At 42.5% G+C, this 14,905-nt stretch overlaps 2 protein-coding genes across 5 annotated transcripts; one reads left to right on the plus strand and one right to left on the minus strand.

Annotated features, from left to right (window-relative positions):
• Positions 1 to 184: 184 nt before the first annotated feature.
• On the minus strand, positions 185 to 9,039 carry si:ch211-15d5.11 (nuclear receptor coactivator 7). 4 transcript variants are annotated; one of them, XM_057011890.1, is made up of 16 exons: positions 8,888 to 9,039; positions 8,079 to 8,287; positions 7,224 to 7,399; positions 6,904 to 6,983; positions 5,281 to 5,427; positions 4,745 to 4,894; positions 3,710 to 3,841; positions 3,443 to 3,627; positions 3,054 to 3,370; positions 2,807 to 2,966; positions 2,303 to 2,501; positions 2,072 to 2,188; positions 1,417 to 1,569; positions 1,168 to 1,263; positions 1,005 to 1,078; positions 185 to 852 (listed from the first exon to the last, which is right to left on the minus strand). In XM_057011890.1, the coding sequence occupies exons 2-16, from the start codon at positions 8,177 to 8,179 to the stop codon at positions 717 to 719; spliced, it is 2,223 nt and encodes a 740-aa protein (XP_056867870.1). In that variant the 5' UTR covers positions 8,180 to 8,287; positions 8,888 to 9,039; the 3' UTR covers positions 185 to 716. The 4 variants fall into 4 exon arrangements, with proteins under 4 accessions (XP_056867870.1, XP_056867872.1, XP_056867871.1 ...); XM_057011892.1 differs by having other exon boundaries at positions 8,079 to 8,272; positions 8,888 to 9,017; XM_057011891.1 differs by lacking the exon at positions 8,888 to 9,039 and adding an exon at positions 8,367 to 8,461.
• mtfr1l (mitochondrial fission regulator 1-like) lies at positions 8,494 to 13,689 on the plus strand. The gene is made up of 8 exons (XM_057011925.1): positions 8,494 to 8,858; positions 9,417 to 9,536; positions 10,261 to 10,425; positions 10,564 to 10,671; positions 10,767 to 10,876; positions 10,988 to 11,199; positions 11,672 to 12,050; positions 12,170 to 13,689. Exons 3-8 carry the CDS (start codon positions 10,411 to 10,413, stop codon positions 12,282 to 12,284), a joined length of 939 nt encoding a protein of 312 aa, XP_056867905.1. The 5' UTR covers positions 8,494 to 8,858; positions 9,417 to 9,536; positions 10,261 to 10,410; the 3' UTR covers positions 12,285 to 13,689.
• The last annotated feature ends 1,216 nt before the right edge of the window (positions 13,690 to 14,905 follow it).

Here is a 14,905-nt window from a genome sequence, read left to right on the forward strand (position 1 = left end):
TTTACACTTGTGACTTAAAAAAAAAAGTCACAATCTCTGGTGAACCGCTTGCCTCATTTCAGATTTAGCAAACATGTAAATTGTAATTTACTAAATGAGTAAAGGTAAAAATGTGTTCTTTTACAAAAGAATCCTCGCTCATATGTTATTCATTGACCAAACACAGACACTCCAAACGAAGAAATTTGAAATGCAGCCTTTTATTGACTTGTGGTCTTTTCAGGGGTCAACCAATCAGTCACTTGCATTGTATTTCAGGTTTTAATTGGACAGTGCATGTGCAGAATGTGCATGTGCAGATTTAAATAGAGAAATCGACTCAAATGAGCGGTCATGCATTACTTCAGATCACAGGCACACATATAAAGTTACTTATTCACATTAAGAGCAAAGTGCAGTGTCTAGGACGTGTAACCTTTTCCATTTAAAGACAAGGGCTCGGTCCAGGTTCGTGAAAGTTCAGCTTTAGCAGTCTGGCAGCCAAACCCACACAAATGAGCACACCGTGAAACCATCCACTGTCTAAGTTCCTCCACGCCGGGAGGCTGCTGAGATCAGCTTTGTTCGCTTCATTTCAGCCAGTAAAATCCACTGAACACCGATACACCCAGCACTTGAGGGGATGAAGCGGCGAATTAACAGATGTATGTGTTAATGATCAGGGACAGAGTTGATCGGTGGTGACGGTGCAGGTGGAGGCGACCACGAGTGTGTCTTCAGCTGAACGTCCAGGCCTCCAGATCCATGATTCGAAAGTCATCGGTTTCTGAGAGGCAACAGTTGTTGAAGGTGAAGCAGGGGCTGCTGCGGCCGAGATACAGATTCTCATCCACCCACAGACCAAAGTGACCACTGATGAAAGAAAGTACAGTCTTATTGGTCCACGCCTCCACATTTTGGACTATAATGTAAAACCCCAATAACAACCTTTTTATAATGATCAGAAAAATTGTCAAATTCTGAGCTTAAAGTTAAAGAGAGAATGCTGGAAAAGGGGCCATTACCTGCCTCCACCAATAGCAAAAGAGTCCAGGTCTCCTTTAACAAAAAATGAATTCTCTCCAGTCCACCTGAAGCACTGTTGCCAAAACAAAAAGACACCTTTAAATTTCAACTCCTATTTAACTACAGTAGCACTTCATGGAGGACGTGGGTCGGGTGGCGCACCTTGTAGCGAGGATGCAGCATGAAGAGGAAGGTTTCTCCTGTGCCATAGAACGTCTCACTGGGCCTTAGGGGGTGGGAAAGGAAGGCCCCGAATATCTTACATAAAAGAGAAATGGCACCAAAACACTGTTAATAATAATGGGAGTAAAAAATGGTTATTAAATGTAAAATACTGTCCAGAGGCATCTTTATATATGTTATCGGCCTCATTTTTAAGCAATAGTATTACTTTCATAACATTCAATCTACCTCATCAAGAGCATCCTTAATGACAATTAGCACAGGAGAGTCTGAGGCACTGAGCTTCCTGTACAGGGTCTTCAGGCTGGCACCATGGCGGGATGTACTGTAGGCCAGGTTCCAGGTGTGGCCGATTGTCCTGGGGGGAAGCTCCTTTGATAACTGAGAAAAATGAACAAAACTGAGAAAAAATAAAAACCTTGGTGTCCTTGTACCTTTCCCCACTACCAGAGCACCTTCCAAATTTTGACTGCACCCAGGGCTTCGATCAAGAGCCCTCTGCTTCCCACCCGGGTCCCCTACCGATAGATCTATCACCACCCCACGAGCTACCACTACCTCACTAAGCTACCACTAGCCCTGTTTGAAAGATTTGAAAACAAATTGATGCTAGTTCATACAGCAACATTTGTTAAATATTTACATGTCCCTAACTTCGGATGAGCTGACTGAACCAACATCAAAATAGGACTTGTTAACATATTTGTGTAGGTTGTCATTCATCCAGATCATAGTTGGTTTTTTTTCCATTGAAGTCAACCAGAGAGTCCACTGGACTGTTTAAAGAAACTGAAGGACATCTCGAGTCTCAAAAGAAATTCTTCCAGCATGTTTTCCATCATCGCAGACTCAACAAAAGAGTTGGTTTCTGTGCATCACTCACCTCTCTGATATGCGAAGCTTCTAAAATGTCACTGCTCTCTACGATATTACTGAGACCTTCAGGGTCCCTGTCTTGGACCAGGCTTAGTTTGTCCCTGCTGTCTTCCATCAACACCATCTGCGCAAGGAATTATTAAATATTATCAAATCTTTTCAAGTAAACAGAGAAGGTGCATCTATGGAACGTTTGTTCTTGTTTACTGCCCAGTGGGAGAAGACCGAACCCGCTTACCTCCCAGTCCTCTCCTGAGCTCCGAAGCCTGTGGCATACCTCCTCTTCCTCCTCCTCCTCCTCTTGCTCCACCTCATCCTTGTCCTCAATGAGGACAAACTCCTCTTCATCACGGTCAGCTTCCCCCTCCTCCTCCCCTCCCTCGAGTATGCACAAGTCTGGTCGACAGCGTGTAAGGTAGGCGTAGAGCTCGTCTGAGCTGCAGAGGCAAAGAGTGAACTGTTCTTGTAAAGGAGCGACTTATAACCGAATCTATTAAAGTAAAATAATTTTTCCCTCTTGAATGCTGTGAAAGTATAGGTGCAGTACATGAGTGACTGATTTACTTTTACATGTTACCTTTGTAATGTTTTGACAATGTTCACTGAGAGCTGAGTGAAAGTGAATATTCAACTGAAGAAGGCAGGAGTATTTACAGGAGCAGTTAAGGAACGGGGAGCTGTTGCAATATTAAACACCGGCCCAGACGTGTAAGCACGGTTCACTTTCCCTTAGTTATCTCACCTCTCCTGTGAGAGAGCAAGCCAGGCGTCCTGTTTGCGTGATGTCTTGGCAGAGCCTATCTGAAGGGCTCCTGCACCTCTTTTCTTTCCCGCAGGCAGCTGAACCCGCAGCCGCACAAACATCAGACCGCCGGGGCTGCCGGTAGACGACCTCCGGGGTGCTGTGAGTGAGCAGACAACCAACAGTTGTCATGGGGAAATGAAGAAAAGGTGATAAACTATAATCGCCGACTGGTTCACATTCTTACCTGCAGTCTCTGATGGTTTTGTTTCGACCGTGTGCTGCGTGCTGACGGTTCCTGGACCTCCAGAGCAGAAGGTGGCAGTGCTGCTCAGAATACCCAGAGAGCCCTCGGCATGGATCCCACCAAGCTCCCCCTCAGCTTCGTCCATGTCCCTGCTCTCAGCCTCCTCTTCCTCCCCAGAAACTTCTTTGGTCTGCCTTAGAGCCAGACCAGATAACTCTGAATGGACGGACTCCAAAGCTGGAGTCGACTCCCCATTTTGCTTCAGAAGGCCGTAGGCTTGCCTCTTCAACTGCTGGAGGATTTTCTTTCCTTTTTTCCTGAGACACAAAACAAATCTAGAGTGTGAATCAGCCCGCGTGGCTGTTTGAGAGGAGTAAAGCATTGCTGACCTCTGCTGGGATGTGTTGAAGTGAATATGGGAGATGTCAGAGAAGAAGGAAACAGAAGTCAGACTGTCAACAGAGCACGACAGGAGATATTCCTCACAGCCGTGTTCTTTCACCAGGGGGTGAGTCTTACACGGGTCAAAGAAGATCTTATTAGAGGTCACCAGCAGGATACCTGAAACCACACCCTGATGCAGAAAACCACTGAAGTCAGTCCAGTCAAAGCGAATAACACAGGATTGGAGGACAGTGAAGGCCTCTCGCACCCACCTTACGGTCTGTGATGTAGCGGCAGAGCAGTTTGAGGTACTGAACGGCCTCTGGTCCCTCTCCCTCACAGAATTCAGGTGGCAGAGCCAACAAGCAGAGCTGTCCGTCAGGCATTGGTACCGCCTCCACATCCTGTCAACATGTCCATTTTTACAACAATTACAGATGAGCTGACAAGTTGGACAGTTTTAATCTGAAAGCTAGTGATGCTAATTATTTCTAATTTCCTTGTTTTTAGATGTTTCCTTGACATCTAAGCTTTTAAGTAGCTGAATGATCATGAAGAGAGAATCAATGATATATTTAAAAGCATATAATATACAGTACAGCACATGGTTGAAAATAAACACATAATGAAATGTATGTCTGATATCTTTGATGCCTCCTGTACCTTAATTTCAAACAATATGCAAGCTATAAAATGAAATATAAAAACAGGCATATTTTGGATGCAATCTCAAACTAGATCATTTCTATTTAGATTAAATTGCAACAGATTTGCTAATATCACATTAAGTGGTGCATTAATGCAACATTTTGCTGTTGTAGTAAACCTTGTTTCATATTGTTTACTGTGGTGGACCACAACTTGGAATCATAAGATAATGTGAAAGATCATGAGATGAGCTGAGGAGTATCATCTGTGATTCTGAGAAGTAACAGTAACATAATTCAGTTTTAAACTGATTTTTAGGCTGCACATTTGTGACAATGGGTCTCAACTTGGGAAAAAGCCATAACTACAGATTTAATCATTACAGCTCACACACTTAATGTAGCAATTGTTAGATTTTGTTCAAGACTGTCAGTTTAACACCTTAAATAACTACACTGTCAGGCAAGTAGTGAAGTATATAAAGTTCACCATTAGCAGTGGCAGAACTACAAATCTGTCTTCAGGCAGAGAGCTTTGCCCTGAGCGCACCTGTCCTCTCGTGCTGCTCTTGTCATGCTTAAAACTTAGAGCAAATTCTTCCCCAAATTGTTTTGTAAAATAATCAGTGAAAGGGTTTACCCCCCAGAAGTTCTACTCACCAGAAGTTTATCGTAGTCAGATTCTGGTAAAGGGGACTGAGGCTGAGCAGCGAGTGTGTTGTAAGAGTCTGAAATAGTCTCCTTTGTTTGCTGAACCTGCGCGTCTGCATCCAGTTCTGGCTGAGATGATCCTTGAATATTAGCACCTGCCTGTGAGACCGGAGTGGAAGCCATGAGAACACTGACACTAGGTAAAATGGGAGGCTACTTCCTCTTTTAACAACCTGTTTTTTTCTCTACTTCTCTTTGTTTGCAGTAGCATCTTGGTTGCATGTGAAACATGAGGGTTGTGAAGAGGGAACTTATGTACGCAGTTACAACATATGATATTTGACTTTAAGCTATCAAGGTGTAAAGGATATCAGTTTGCTAATAAAAAGAGACATTCCGAGGGATATTGACGATCTATCATCACATTTCCTGCTGAGACCTGAATGCATTCAGCCGTCCTGTTTTGCATTTCAAATCTAGTCCACAGCAGCATGTGAAAAACTTTGCTGCTCCTGTATCTGATTGTGCAATGAGCTGATCTGTACCTTTCTAGGGATGAAGTCACCACCAAAGGAGGAAAAAGGTGAGGAATAGTAGGGGGTAAGGTGACCCATTTTCCCCTCTTCCACTGAGGATGCATCAGTTGCATTAAACGGAGCTGCAACAGTGAACACTGTGTCCCCAGGGAGACCCTAAAAGAAGATACACCAAAAAAACATCAGCTCCACCAGTCTAGATACAATACGCACCATGGCAACTGCAACCCTGCACTGGCAGAACAATGGATGGAAAAAGAAGAGGGCACATAAGTCTGGATTATAACTTAAATTGGTTCATAAGGGTTGTAGATCTGCAGTCACATAGAAACCAGACCGCAAATCAAACAGTAAACCAAAGTACTCAAGAGGCCATAAAACATTGTCATCGTAAATCATGTAATTCCATGATCAATAAAAAAGAGCTCCAAGACCTGCAGAACCTGCAGATAAATGATTAAGCAATTAAAATAAGATAATAATTAAGGTGACATAATCAGGAGAAAGAATGTAATAATCAGATTTCCACATTGGTAGATATTGATGCAATAGGTACCTGTTTGCCTTGCATACCACATGGCCACAATATCTATTAATGTGCAGGATAATTGAGCTTATTTGGCATTCATAGTCAGACACATCCTGAGAAACAAAATGTGCATCTACAATATTGGGAAACGGCAGTTAAAACCGAAACATTAGTTCAAAAAGTGCACAATATAAGAGCAAAAATATTATTGAAGAACACCACGAACAGCAGCACCATGTCCACAACTATCAACCATGAAAACAAGGACCACTGACCTAAATTAGATTACAGCCACCTCGCGGATTATGTGGCCATAGAGAAACTGGGCGGTTTTGTGCCAGAGTAAGCCTGGAGAGGCTTAAACTATGTAAGTATTAACATACATGTCCCCGAACATAAACTTAACTGTTTCAAACGCCTGCTCTTTACGCTAAAGGCACAATGTCCATATCCACTCAGCACAGCAAGATCTGCATGACAAATGCTAAACATACAGATAAATACGGAGAGCAAACACAACAAAAAAGAAAGAGATAAATGCTCAACTCTGAATGAACACCATTTTTTCTTCTTTATCTGCTTAAAACCGGTCAGCAAAAGGGTAACAGTTATGTAATAACCAAGGTACCTCCTCAGCATAAAATGTGAAAGACAACTCAGTTAAACAGCACTGAACAGTAAAAATCTACTGATATATAATATATATATATATTTATTTTTATTTATTTTATTTTTTTTAAAGATCATTTTAATTGGCTGAACAAGCAAATGAGAAGAGCTAAATATGTCATAAAGCACAGAGGCAATCGGCACTAGATGGAAAAACAAGGGTGATAATTACCTTTGAATAAAAATCTGAAAAAATATTCTTCCGGCTGTATTTGTTGTAGAGGCTCTGGAAAATTCTCTGCTTGCCCATGGTGTCACTTGGATGGCTCTGACACCCTGTACCTTGTTCTCTCTCTTTATCTAGGTCTACCAAGACTATAAACTTTGACGCAGTACTGTAAAATTGCCTGTTATCACATACCTCACCAGACATAGAGCCGCAGCCCCACATTTGCTTCATGCCAGGAGAAGATTTAAAAAAACAAGTGACTCACCATGATGTCTGTCCTGTCATATGATGCACCCTCCATGTCCTGATGCTTCGTTGCAGTGTTGTTTACATCCCATGACGTCCCTGAGAAGTGGAGAAGGCACAATTGGTGTGTTGTGTTGCGTTGCGTTGACTTCAGTTCCCTGGTTCCAAATAAGATGAGCACACAGTTCCTGCCACCGCCTGCTAAAACCTCTATGCAAGTGTGCAAAGATCCTCAGTGAGTGAAAAATCAATACACATTCAGGCTGAAATTCCTCAAAGAGCCACTTGATGACAACAGTCCTCTCCATATGTGGGGGTGATGGAACTCTGCAGGCTTACCTTGGAGGTAGTACTGCCTCAGCTTGGGGTTTCTGATGTAGGGAGTATGGCCAAGAGGACGGCCAATGGGTCGGTTCTGATCCTGGTTCCAGGGGTCTGTTTTAGGTTGAGTCTCCCAGGGCTTCTTGGCAAACTGTGGAGGCTGGGAGACACCTGCAGGGAGCTTTGAACCCAACCTAAGAGAGAAAAAACAAATATTTTTTAATATTAAACCCTGAGGTGGATGCTACTAACAGTAATTAAAAGTACTTGTATTTCTCCTAATTGCTCAGTGAGATACAATAAAAGATTACACCAATTAATTACTTTAATGGTGCTGTAGATATTGATGAATAAATGATTAAATTAGACTATAAATAGTCACTATGGTGACTAGAACTTAATTTTATGCTCACTCAATAGTTGCAGGAAAGATTTAAAATGTGAGATCAATAAGCATTGCACACTGCTTTACATAGCTTTTATTAAATGGTACATATCAAATTTAAAATGCAACCTAGCTGCAGTTGTGCAGCATGGCGAATAAAAGCACTTAAGGTACCAAATACTATTTATTCAGCCATTAAAACTGCCAAAAACAGACATTAAGGTCTTAGGTTGGGGAAGGAGAATTCCTTAGATTACTGCAAGTAACAATCAGTGTGGTTTATTTTCAGCAGCGTAGGAGTCTGTAATGACTAAGAGGTACGTGGCTGAATGGTAATAAGACTCGCTAAAATGTGCACACAGATTTTTCATTGATGAAAGACCTGACTGTACTGTGCCTTAAACTGGGAAACGGGTAAACATGTCACATGCCTCCTTGAACCTTCCCCTCCATTTTGTGCCAGTAATCTGTGTGTTTACAGGCCTAACCTGGTCTTGACATTGCCAAAGTAGCTGGTCCTGGACTTGTCCCTCTGGGATTCTTGATCCTTGGCCATTAGAGTGTTGGGCCTCCTCACGGACTGAGCCATTTTCACTGGTACTTCCGTATGAGGCAGGCGGTTTCAGATGGATGAGAGGCTCACTTGGTATACTTCCTTCTCCTTTTATTCCCCATTGTTTCACTTTGACACAGATACCTACACAAGTCAGAAATGCTGGCTGAAAATACTGAACATGTAGACAGACAGGGGAGAAAACGGGTAATCCTTTTTCTACCTTTAACCACAGGATCGCAGAGAAAGGGAGCTGCACATTTTGCAATGGGATGCAGCCAGTGGTTCAATCCACTTTGACACGCCAATCTGCCCATAAGTATAAGTATGCTTTTAGTCTCTTTTGTGGCTCAATAACGTTGACCGGATCAGATAAATAAAGGATGGATGGTATGAATGTTTCGCATTATGGCCATGAGACAGAGACGTTCTAACCGCAACTCATGACAGATCCCTGCGGATGTTGATGTTTTTAGCCACGGAACCCACAAGAACAGCGGGGTTAGCGTAGCTTCTTTCTCTATTCTTCCTTAAGTCACAAGATTTCAAATGCTTGTCGATCACCAAGTGAACACAACCGGCTTCCTTCCTTCTGCGATATAATCACTGCTGAGGATGTAACTATTTTAGGCGACAGTTATGCAGAATGACTGAGGTTGCCGCTGTGGTAGGAAAGAATATGGCATCAACAGCTCAGCACCGGAGAGAAGAACAGGTAATTGACGAAGAAATATCTTGACTAACCTGCGTCTGTTTTAGCAATGAAGATTGTTGGTCATATGAGCGCACCTTCATATTGCAGTGTTATGATATCGCTGCAGAAATAACGTGAGCAACTTCAATAGTGAAGCTCCGCCTATATGGCGACCTTGAAGGGAGTGTCAAGATAGTTCAGTCCAATTCAACAACGAAAGCGGAAGTGAGCCGCTAAACATATCTTGTGTTTCAGACGGACGCGTATAAATTAATAATTTTAATTTAACTATATATTTTTCTAGCAAACTATATTTTAAAGTTACATCTAAACATTTTTATCACAGCGAATTTGTTGTTCATGTTTTGATCTAATACATAAATGGCAAATTATGCTTGACTTAAGTGCTTGCACATTACATTGAATAAACGCGTATAGCATGATGACTTTTAGAGGTGTAATCGGCCCATTTGGTCAATTTAATATGTGTGTGCGTGCGCGTCTTTAATCACATGCTTAACAATGATTTGAAGTTATCGTACTGCCATGACAATGGCCCTTACCACTTTATCCCTATAGGGGTCGCTGTCGGGTAGGAAGCTGGTGGGGCTACAGCCAATCATAGTCCAGATGAAGGAAGCAGGTTTCCGGCCTAATGAACGCAAACACAACTGAAAGACGAAGAGGAGACGCTGCTTGGTAAGTACCGCGGCCGGATAACTTGTAAGTTGCGGACAGAATTTAATTGCGCTATGACAGCACTGGTTAACTGATATAAAACCAGAAATAACAACGTTTATTGTAATGGTGGTGGGCGCTTGGGGGTCAATCAGGGGCTTGCTGCTGATTTGGCTAAAGCTAAATCGCTGCTCCGGTAATTTGGGCTGCTGGACTACCGCATGTACAAGATGACAGGACGGAAATTCTTTAAATCACTATAGTAAAATGCTTTCACCCGTTCGGCAATGTAATGTAACGTCTACAGATTTAGTAATACGCAGTGAAGGTTAGCGTTGATGTTTATTTCCCAGTGGTCTTTGTGTTAATGTGACGCCTAAATTACGCCGAAACAAAAGTTCAATCCATTTTTATTTGCTGCTGGTTGCTGAATGAAGGGTTTGGATCAAACCTTTCTAACTAAATCTGATCTTGAGTGGTGAAGTCTAGTGAATGCAGAGTCGATGTGATGTTGCTAAAAGAAAATGGGTTTTGGAGGTTCTGCAACATAATAGCATAAATTTTCAATGTTTTAGAAATGTAAAATGCGTCGTACACATATAAGACCATCAGGTTGCTAATGTTGGTGCAGGTTAGTAATGTTGATGATTATTATAACTGGCCAAAATCAAACATTCGTGCAAGGACAGTATTCACAAGATTGAAGTTGCGTGATTAACACTACCTTGTTTGTTTCCTTCAACAGAAGGCTCTAAGTTCCTAAGTTGTTTATTCAGACCTAAGGATTTCCAGGCTTATTGAGATGACACCTGTCTGCTGACTGGACAGTAAGCCAATCTTAGCACCAGCTGTTAGCGTGCAACTTCTCAGTGCATGAGACCGAGCTGCCATCTCCATGGAAACAGAAGCTGTGAGTTTGTTCTTTGGATATTACTTTTAGTTTTACTTAGCCATATTTTTGAATGTGTTTTCCCCCCAAATATTGCAATGAGCAAAATATAATTGAATAATAGGAGAGACTTGTGTTTATTTTTAATTGGCTTTGCAGGATATTATTCCAATTTGGCAGAATAAGCCTCATGGCTCAACTCGTAGTGTTGTAAGAAGAATAGGTTCCACACTTCCACTCAAGCCTCCCCAAAGGGCATGTTTCCAGGTAAATATTGACTCATAAAAACACTTTATATGCATTATAGGAAGTCTTTCTTCACAACAGTTTAAATTATTGTTTCCACTTAATTTCCACTTAAGGAATTACCCGGATTGGGCCCTCTTCGGCCCACGGACGGTCCAATGGTTCCTACCTTGGCTGATATAGCCTGGATTGTCGCAGATGAAGAAGAGACATATGCCAGAGTGCGGTAAGTATCTAGTCACCAACAAAGTTTATGGAGTGGTGCCAGGTTAGGGAAAGACAGTCGTGATATAAAGGTAATCACTGATTTACTGCTCGTCCTCTTGTCTGTTCTCAGGAGTGACTGTCGTCCTCTGAAGCATGAATGGAGGCCCACACCACTCCTCGTGCTCCACAGGAATTCCTCTGTGCCTAACTTCCGCCGCGAGGGTAAACGAATGGAAGGTCTTAAGAAGCCTGGCGTGACGGCACTGAACCGCACTACCGCCCTGCAGGACGAGCTCAGCAGACTTCGTGCACAGATTGCCAAGATTGTGGCAACTGATTCAGGTGAGTAAATGAAGGCGTGTAATGGCTGCCGTGTACATCAGGGCATCAAAATTGCAATGTGGAGCCCATATTCACTGGTGGCTCTGATACTTCTGCTATCAAGCCTGCTGCCCTGATTCTTCTAAAGCTCTCTGGTACTAAGATGTCTTAGCAACGGTTTCTAGGTCAGTGTCAAAACATAATCTCTGCCATCCAGTGGCACATGCGTGTCCCTTATTGAACTTTTTGTCTGCACCATTGTCACACAGTTAGCCCCAATCATGTTACCATGTAACCGAAAAGAGCTACAACTCATGACAATTGTCATTGTCCGTATTCTCATAGTTTAGCTGCTTGAGTCCATAAGATCAAAACGTGTAGAAACATCAAGACTTTTCACATCCTGTAATAAATAATAAAAATGTTGGGGTTGTTGTTTGTAGGGTTTTTGATATCTTTCAGTCAATACTCAAGCTCCTCTTCTTCCTTTCAGGTTCCAACCCATTGACACCTGACCTGCTCTCACCTGACGACACGAGCATGAGCTTCTCTATGGCACCGTTCGAAACGGCGTCCTACCAGCCCGCCACCGCCGGGGCCGCTTCCTTTGTCATCAGCGATGTCACTGAAGAGGAGGAGGAAGAAGAAGAAGAGCAGGAAGATGAAAAAGACGTCTCAATGGTGTCTGAGCTGGTGCCCGACCCTCTGCCAACAGTCTCCATGACGGCGTCGGCAACCTTTGACCTGGACAGACCCAGCATGGACTTTCGGGAGGCTGAAGAGGATACGGTGTCTCTGTCAAAGTCCACCAGTTTTGCTGACGTCATGGATATTCTGAAGGACATGAACCGCATGAAGATGAGTAAAGAGAGGTAGGACTCATAAATGTTCCAGAGCACCATTTACCAATAACACTACCAGGTAGGACGCTTAATAAACTGCTAATTGTTTGTTTGTTTTTTGTTTTTTTTAATCCTCCGGGCGTCTGCAGATACAACAGAGGCTGCACGTCCCTCAGAGAAGAGGACTCTGCCACTCTGATTTCAGAAGCTCTGAGGAAAAAGTTTGTCCTGAAGGAAGAAGAAACTGCCTCTGCAAAAAAGTAGCCAGATGAAGAGTTAAGGAAAATCTGACCGTGCTGCTCTGCGTAAGTTAGGAGAAGAAATAGTCTGTTTTTTTTTAATTATATGAACCATTGAAAAGCATGTGGTAGGTTATCATATGTGATGCATTCACTGACCTCTTAGGCAATGACCTGACCTGACTTGTGTACCCATGGATCCACAACTTTGCAAATACTCTCTGCCAGGTTTGCAGCAATAAGCTTTTCTCAGATATTGAAGATCCAATATAGACTTCACCCTGCTGGTTTTCTGTGAAGGGAAAACAGTCAAGTTTTCAGTTCTAACATTAGTTTTACTGTGTTTTTTTGGTTGTTTGTTTGTTTAAAGCTGTTCAGGCTGTTGTGAGTCGACTCATTTTAAGAATGTCACAACTCGCAATAACACAGCTGACTTTCAATAATACCAGGCTTTTGTACTTAAATGAATAAATATCCCTTTAATTGTGTTTTATCCTGCTTTCAAAGGCTCCCGGCCTGTGATTTAAATGTACACAGAAGATCCTATCCACCTGCTCTTTTTTTTAATTTCTGATTGAGCGTTGAGTACTTGAAAACCCGTTTTGTGCTCTGGTGTAAATGCAGAGCTGTATTGCGTAGTGTGCATGTGAGCGATGGCGACGTTTGCTGTCGCATATCTATCGTTGCTTCTTATTGGTTTTTTACATGCTCCACTCTCTTATGCCTGTCTCTACAGTACACACAATCTGTCTCCCACGTGGATTCGGATGGGAGTCGGGTTCACAGTTTTTGTAATCTGAAATGACATCCTGCAGTTCTGCCCTCGTCGATTTCATTGCAGATGAAAACAGTTGAGACAGGAGAGGAGATGTGGTTTTACCCACATGCAGTTTGGGTCAGATGTGCAGTCTATGGTGATTTGTTTGGATGCCTCACTGCAGATTTTTTGCCTTTTCCAATGCCTGATTTTATTCCCATATTTATTCCAAGTGCCATGGGATTGTTGTGATTAGCCCACTTCTTATTGCCTGTCCTTTCCTGAATGTGCCATCCTTATTCATCCGCTTTAGCAACCACATGGATTCAATGATGTCATGTTTACCCATCACGCATCACTCCACCTTCCTCTGTCATGGCCTCGGAAAAGTTATTCCAGTTTTGCAGTGTGAGAAATTAGGAATTTGAGCCCATCTTCCCCACCCAAGTAAAGGAAATGTTTTTTGCAAATTCAGTTATGTTGACCTGAGATAATTAGCCTATTGCTAGAATGATTGAACCAAATCCTCCATACTTTGTCTTTTTTCTCTCTCCCTTTTATTGTTCAATTTCTTCACACCACTGCACCTCTTTAGGACTGGGCTGCCCACCATTGGTGTGTTTGTTTTGTCGTGATAACTTGTAAATAAAGAGTGGTTGATGTTATAAAACTGTTTAGTCTACCAGCAGTTTTCCTTTTGACGTCACTGTGCGAAGCCAATAGTTTCCACGAGGTGTCGCTGTTGACGAACGCTACATGCTCAATTGTGTTTTGAGCATCGTGTTTTCTGATCTGAAATTCTACATACAACTGTTTTCCAACATTAAGCGCCAGAGGCGATGAGGCTGTACTTCAAATTAATGTATATGCATTTAGTTTTGCATTTCAAGTCACTCACTGCAGCAGCAAATGGTGGAAAGAATTAAGATGTATGCACGTTTTTTAATGCAGCAAGCTAAAACATTCGTATCTCAATCATAAATCTAATGACTGATGTAAAACACATGCATGTTGAGTGTAAATTTCCCATTAACACTCCTTGATGCAGGTAATTTGGAGTTTTATCACCACTTTTAAGGTCCACAGACATGTAATTCCTCCTTACTTCATCACTCCACAGGGAGCCTGTACTCACACACCCTTAATTTTCGAGGATTATTGTTAACCCACATTCTTTCCCAAGATGTCAGGCCCCTCAGTGACTCACAGTCTATTTTCCACAAGTCCTTGGCCTACTTAGTCCCTCTTCACCTCCTTGATGGACTTTTTACCTATTTTGGATGCAGGGAGATGTCTGTGGAGGGCTCAATTAATAGAGTTCAGTGTCAAAACTAGGCTTTATTAATCCTAAATACAGGTCCTTGGTTTGATGTGACATTGGCAAAGATTCAGTGAGCCCTGCAAAAGGAATATTAAAGCAGGTTCATATGCATCTGGACCATCACTTTTAGATTTTAAGCAGATGAAAGCCATTTCACCACAGTATCTATTTACCACAGCTGAACTGTGCAAATGCATGAGAATTACTGTTCCCTTAAAATTTACCTTAAATTTAAAATGTCTTTTTGCTGAGTGGTTTGCTTGGTGGGAACAATTTAGGACTTGTCTGGAGCTGGAGCCCAAGAGTCATGACACGGCTCTGCTGGACTCTATAGTGGCTCAAAGGCAATGATTCCATCGGCCCTGCACGTAGAGGAGTCGCTCTCAACAGCAGCAAACGGCACAACAATGGAAGCATCAAGGTTCCTCCATCACCCACAACTCTTTCATCAATGTCTCCTCAGGTAGCTGGAAGCTTTCACGGGGAGACCTATCACCAGGAACAAAAACGGCCCTCCAATCACAAGAGGCCGTCGGACTGTTAGCTCATTTGTTACCCTTGTGAGCTG

This window comes from Takifugu flavidus, chromosome 16 (genome assembly GCF_003711565.1).
Source record: "Takifugu flavidus isolate HTHZ2018 chromosome 16, ASM371156v2, whole genome shotgun sequence".
Taxonomy (NCBI): Eukaryota; Metazoa; Chordata; class Actinopteri; order Tetraodontiformes; family Tetraodontidae; genus Takifugu; species Takifugu flavidus.

Bases quoted from the DNA above. Each gene is read 5' to 3' on its own strand.
- si:ch211-15d5.11 (XM_057011890.1), bottom strand. From the start codon at position 8,179: ATGGCTCAGTCCGTGAGGAGGCCCAACACTCTAATGGCCAAGGATCAA. The intron at 7,400-8,078 runs GTTAGGCCTGTA...TTTCTCTCTTAG, and splicing joins TTTGGCAATGTCAAGACCAG to GTTGGGTTCAAAGCTCCCTG. The intron at 5,428-6,903 runs GTGAGTCACTTG...ATCTTCTTTTAG, and splicing joins ATGACAGGACAGACATCATG to GGTCTCCCTGGGGACACAGT.
- mtfr1l (XM_057011925.1), top strand. The intron at 10,672-10,766 runs GTAAATATTGAC...TTTCCACTTAAG, and splicing joins CCCAAAGGGCATGTTTCCAG to GAATTACCCGGATTGGGCCC. The intron at 12,051-12,169 runs GTAGGACTCATA...GGGCGTCTGCAG, and splicing joins ATGAAGATGAGTAAAGAGAG to ATACAACAGAGGCTGCACGT.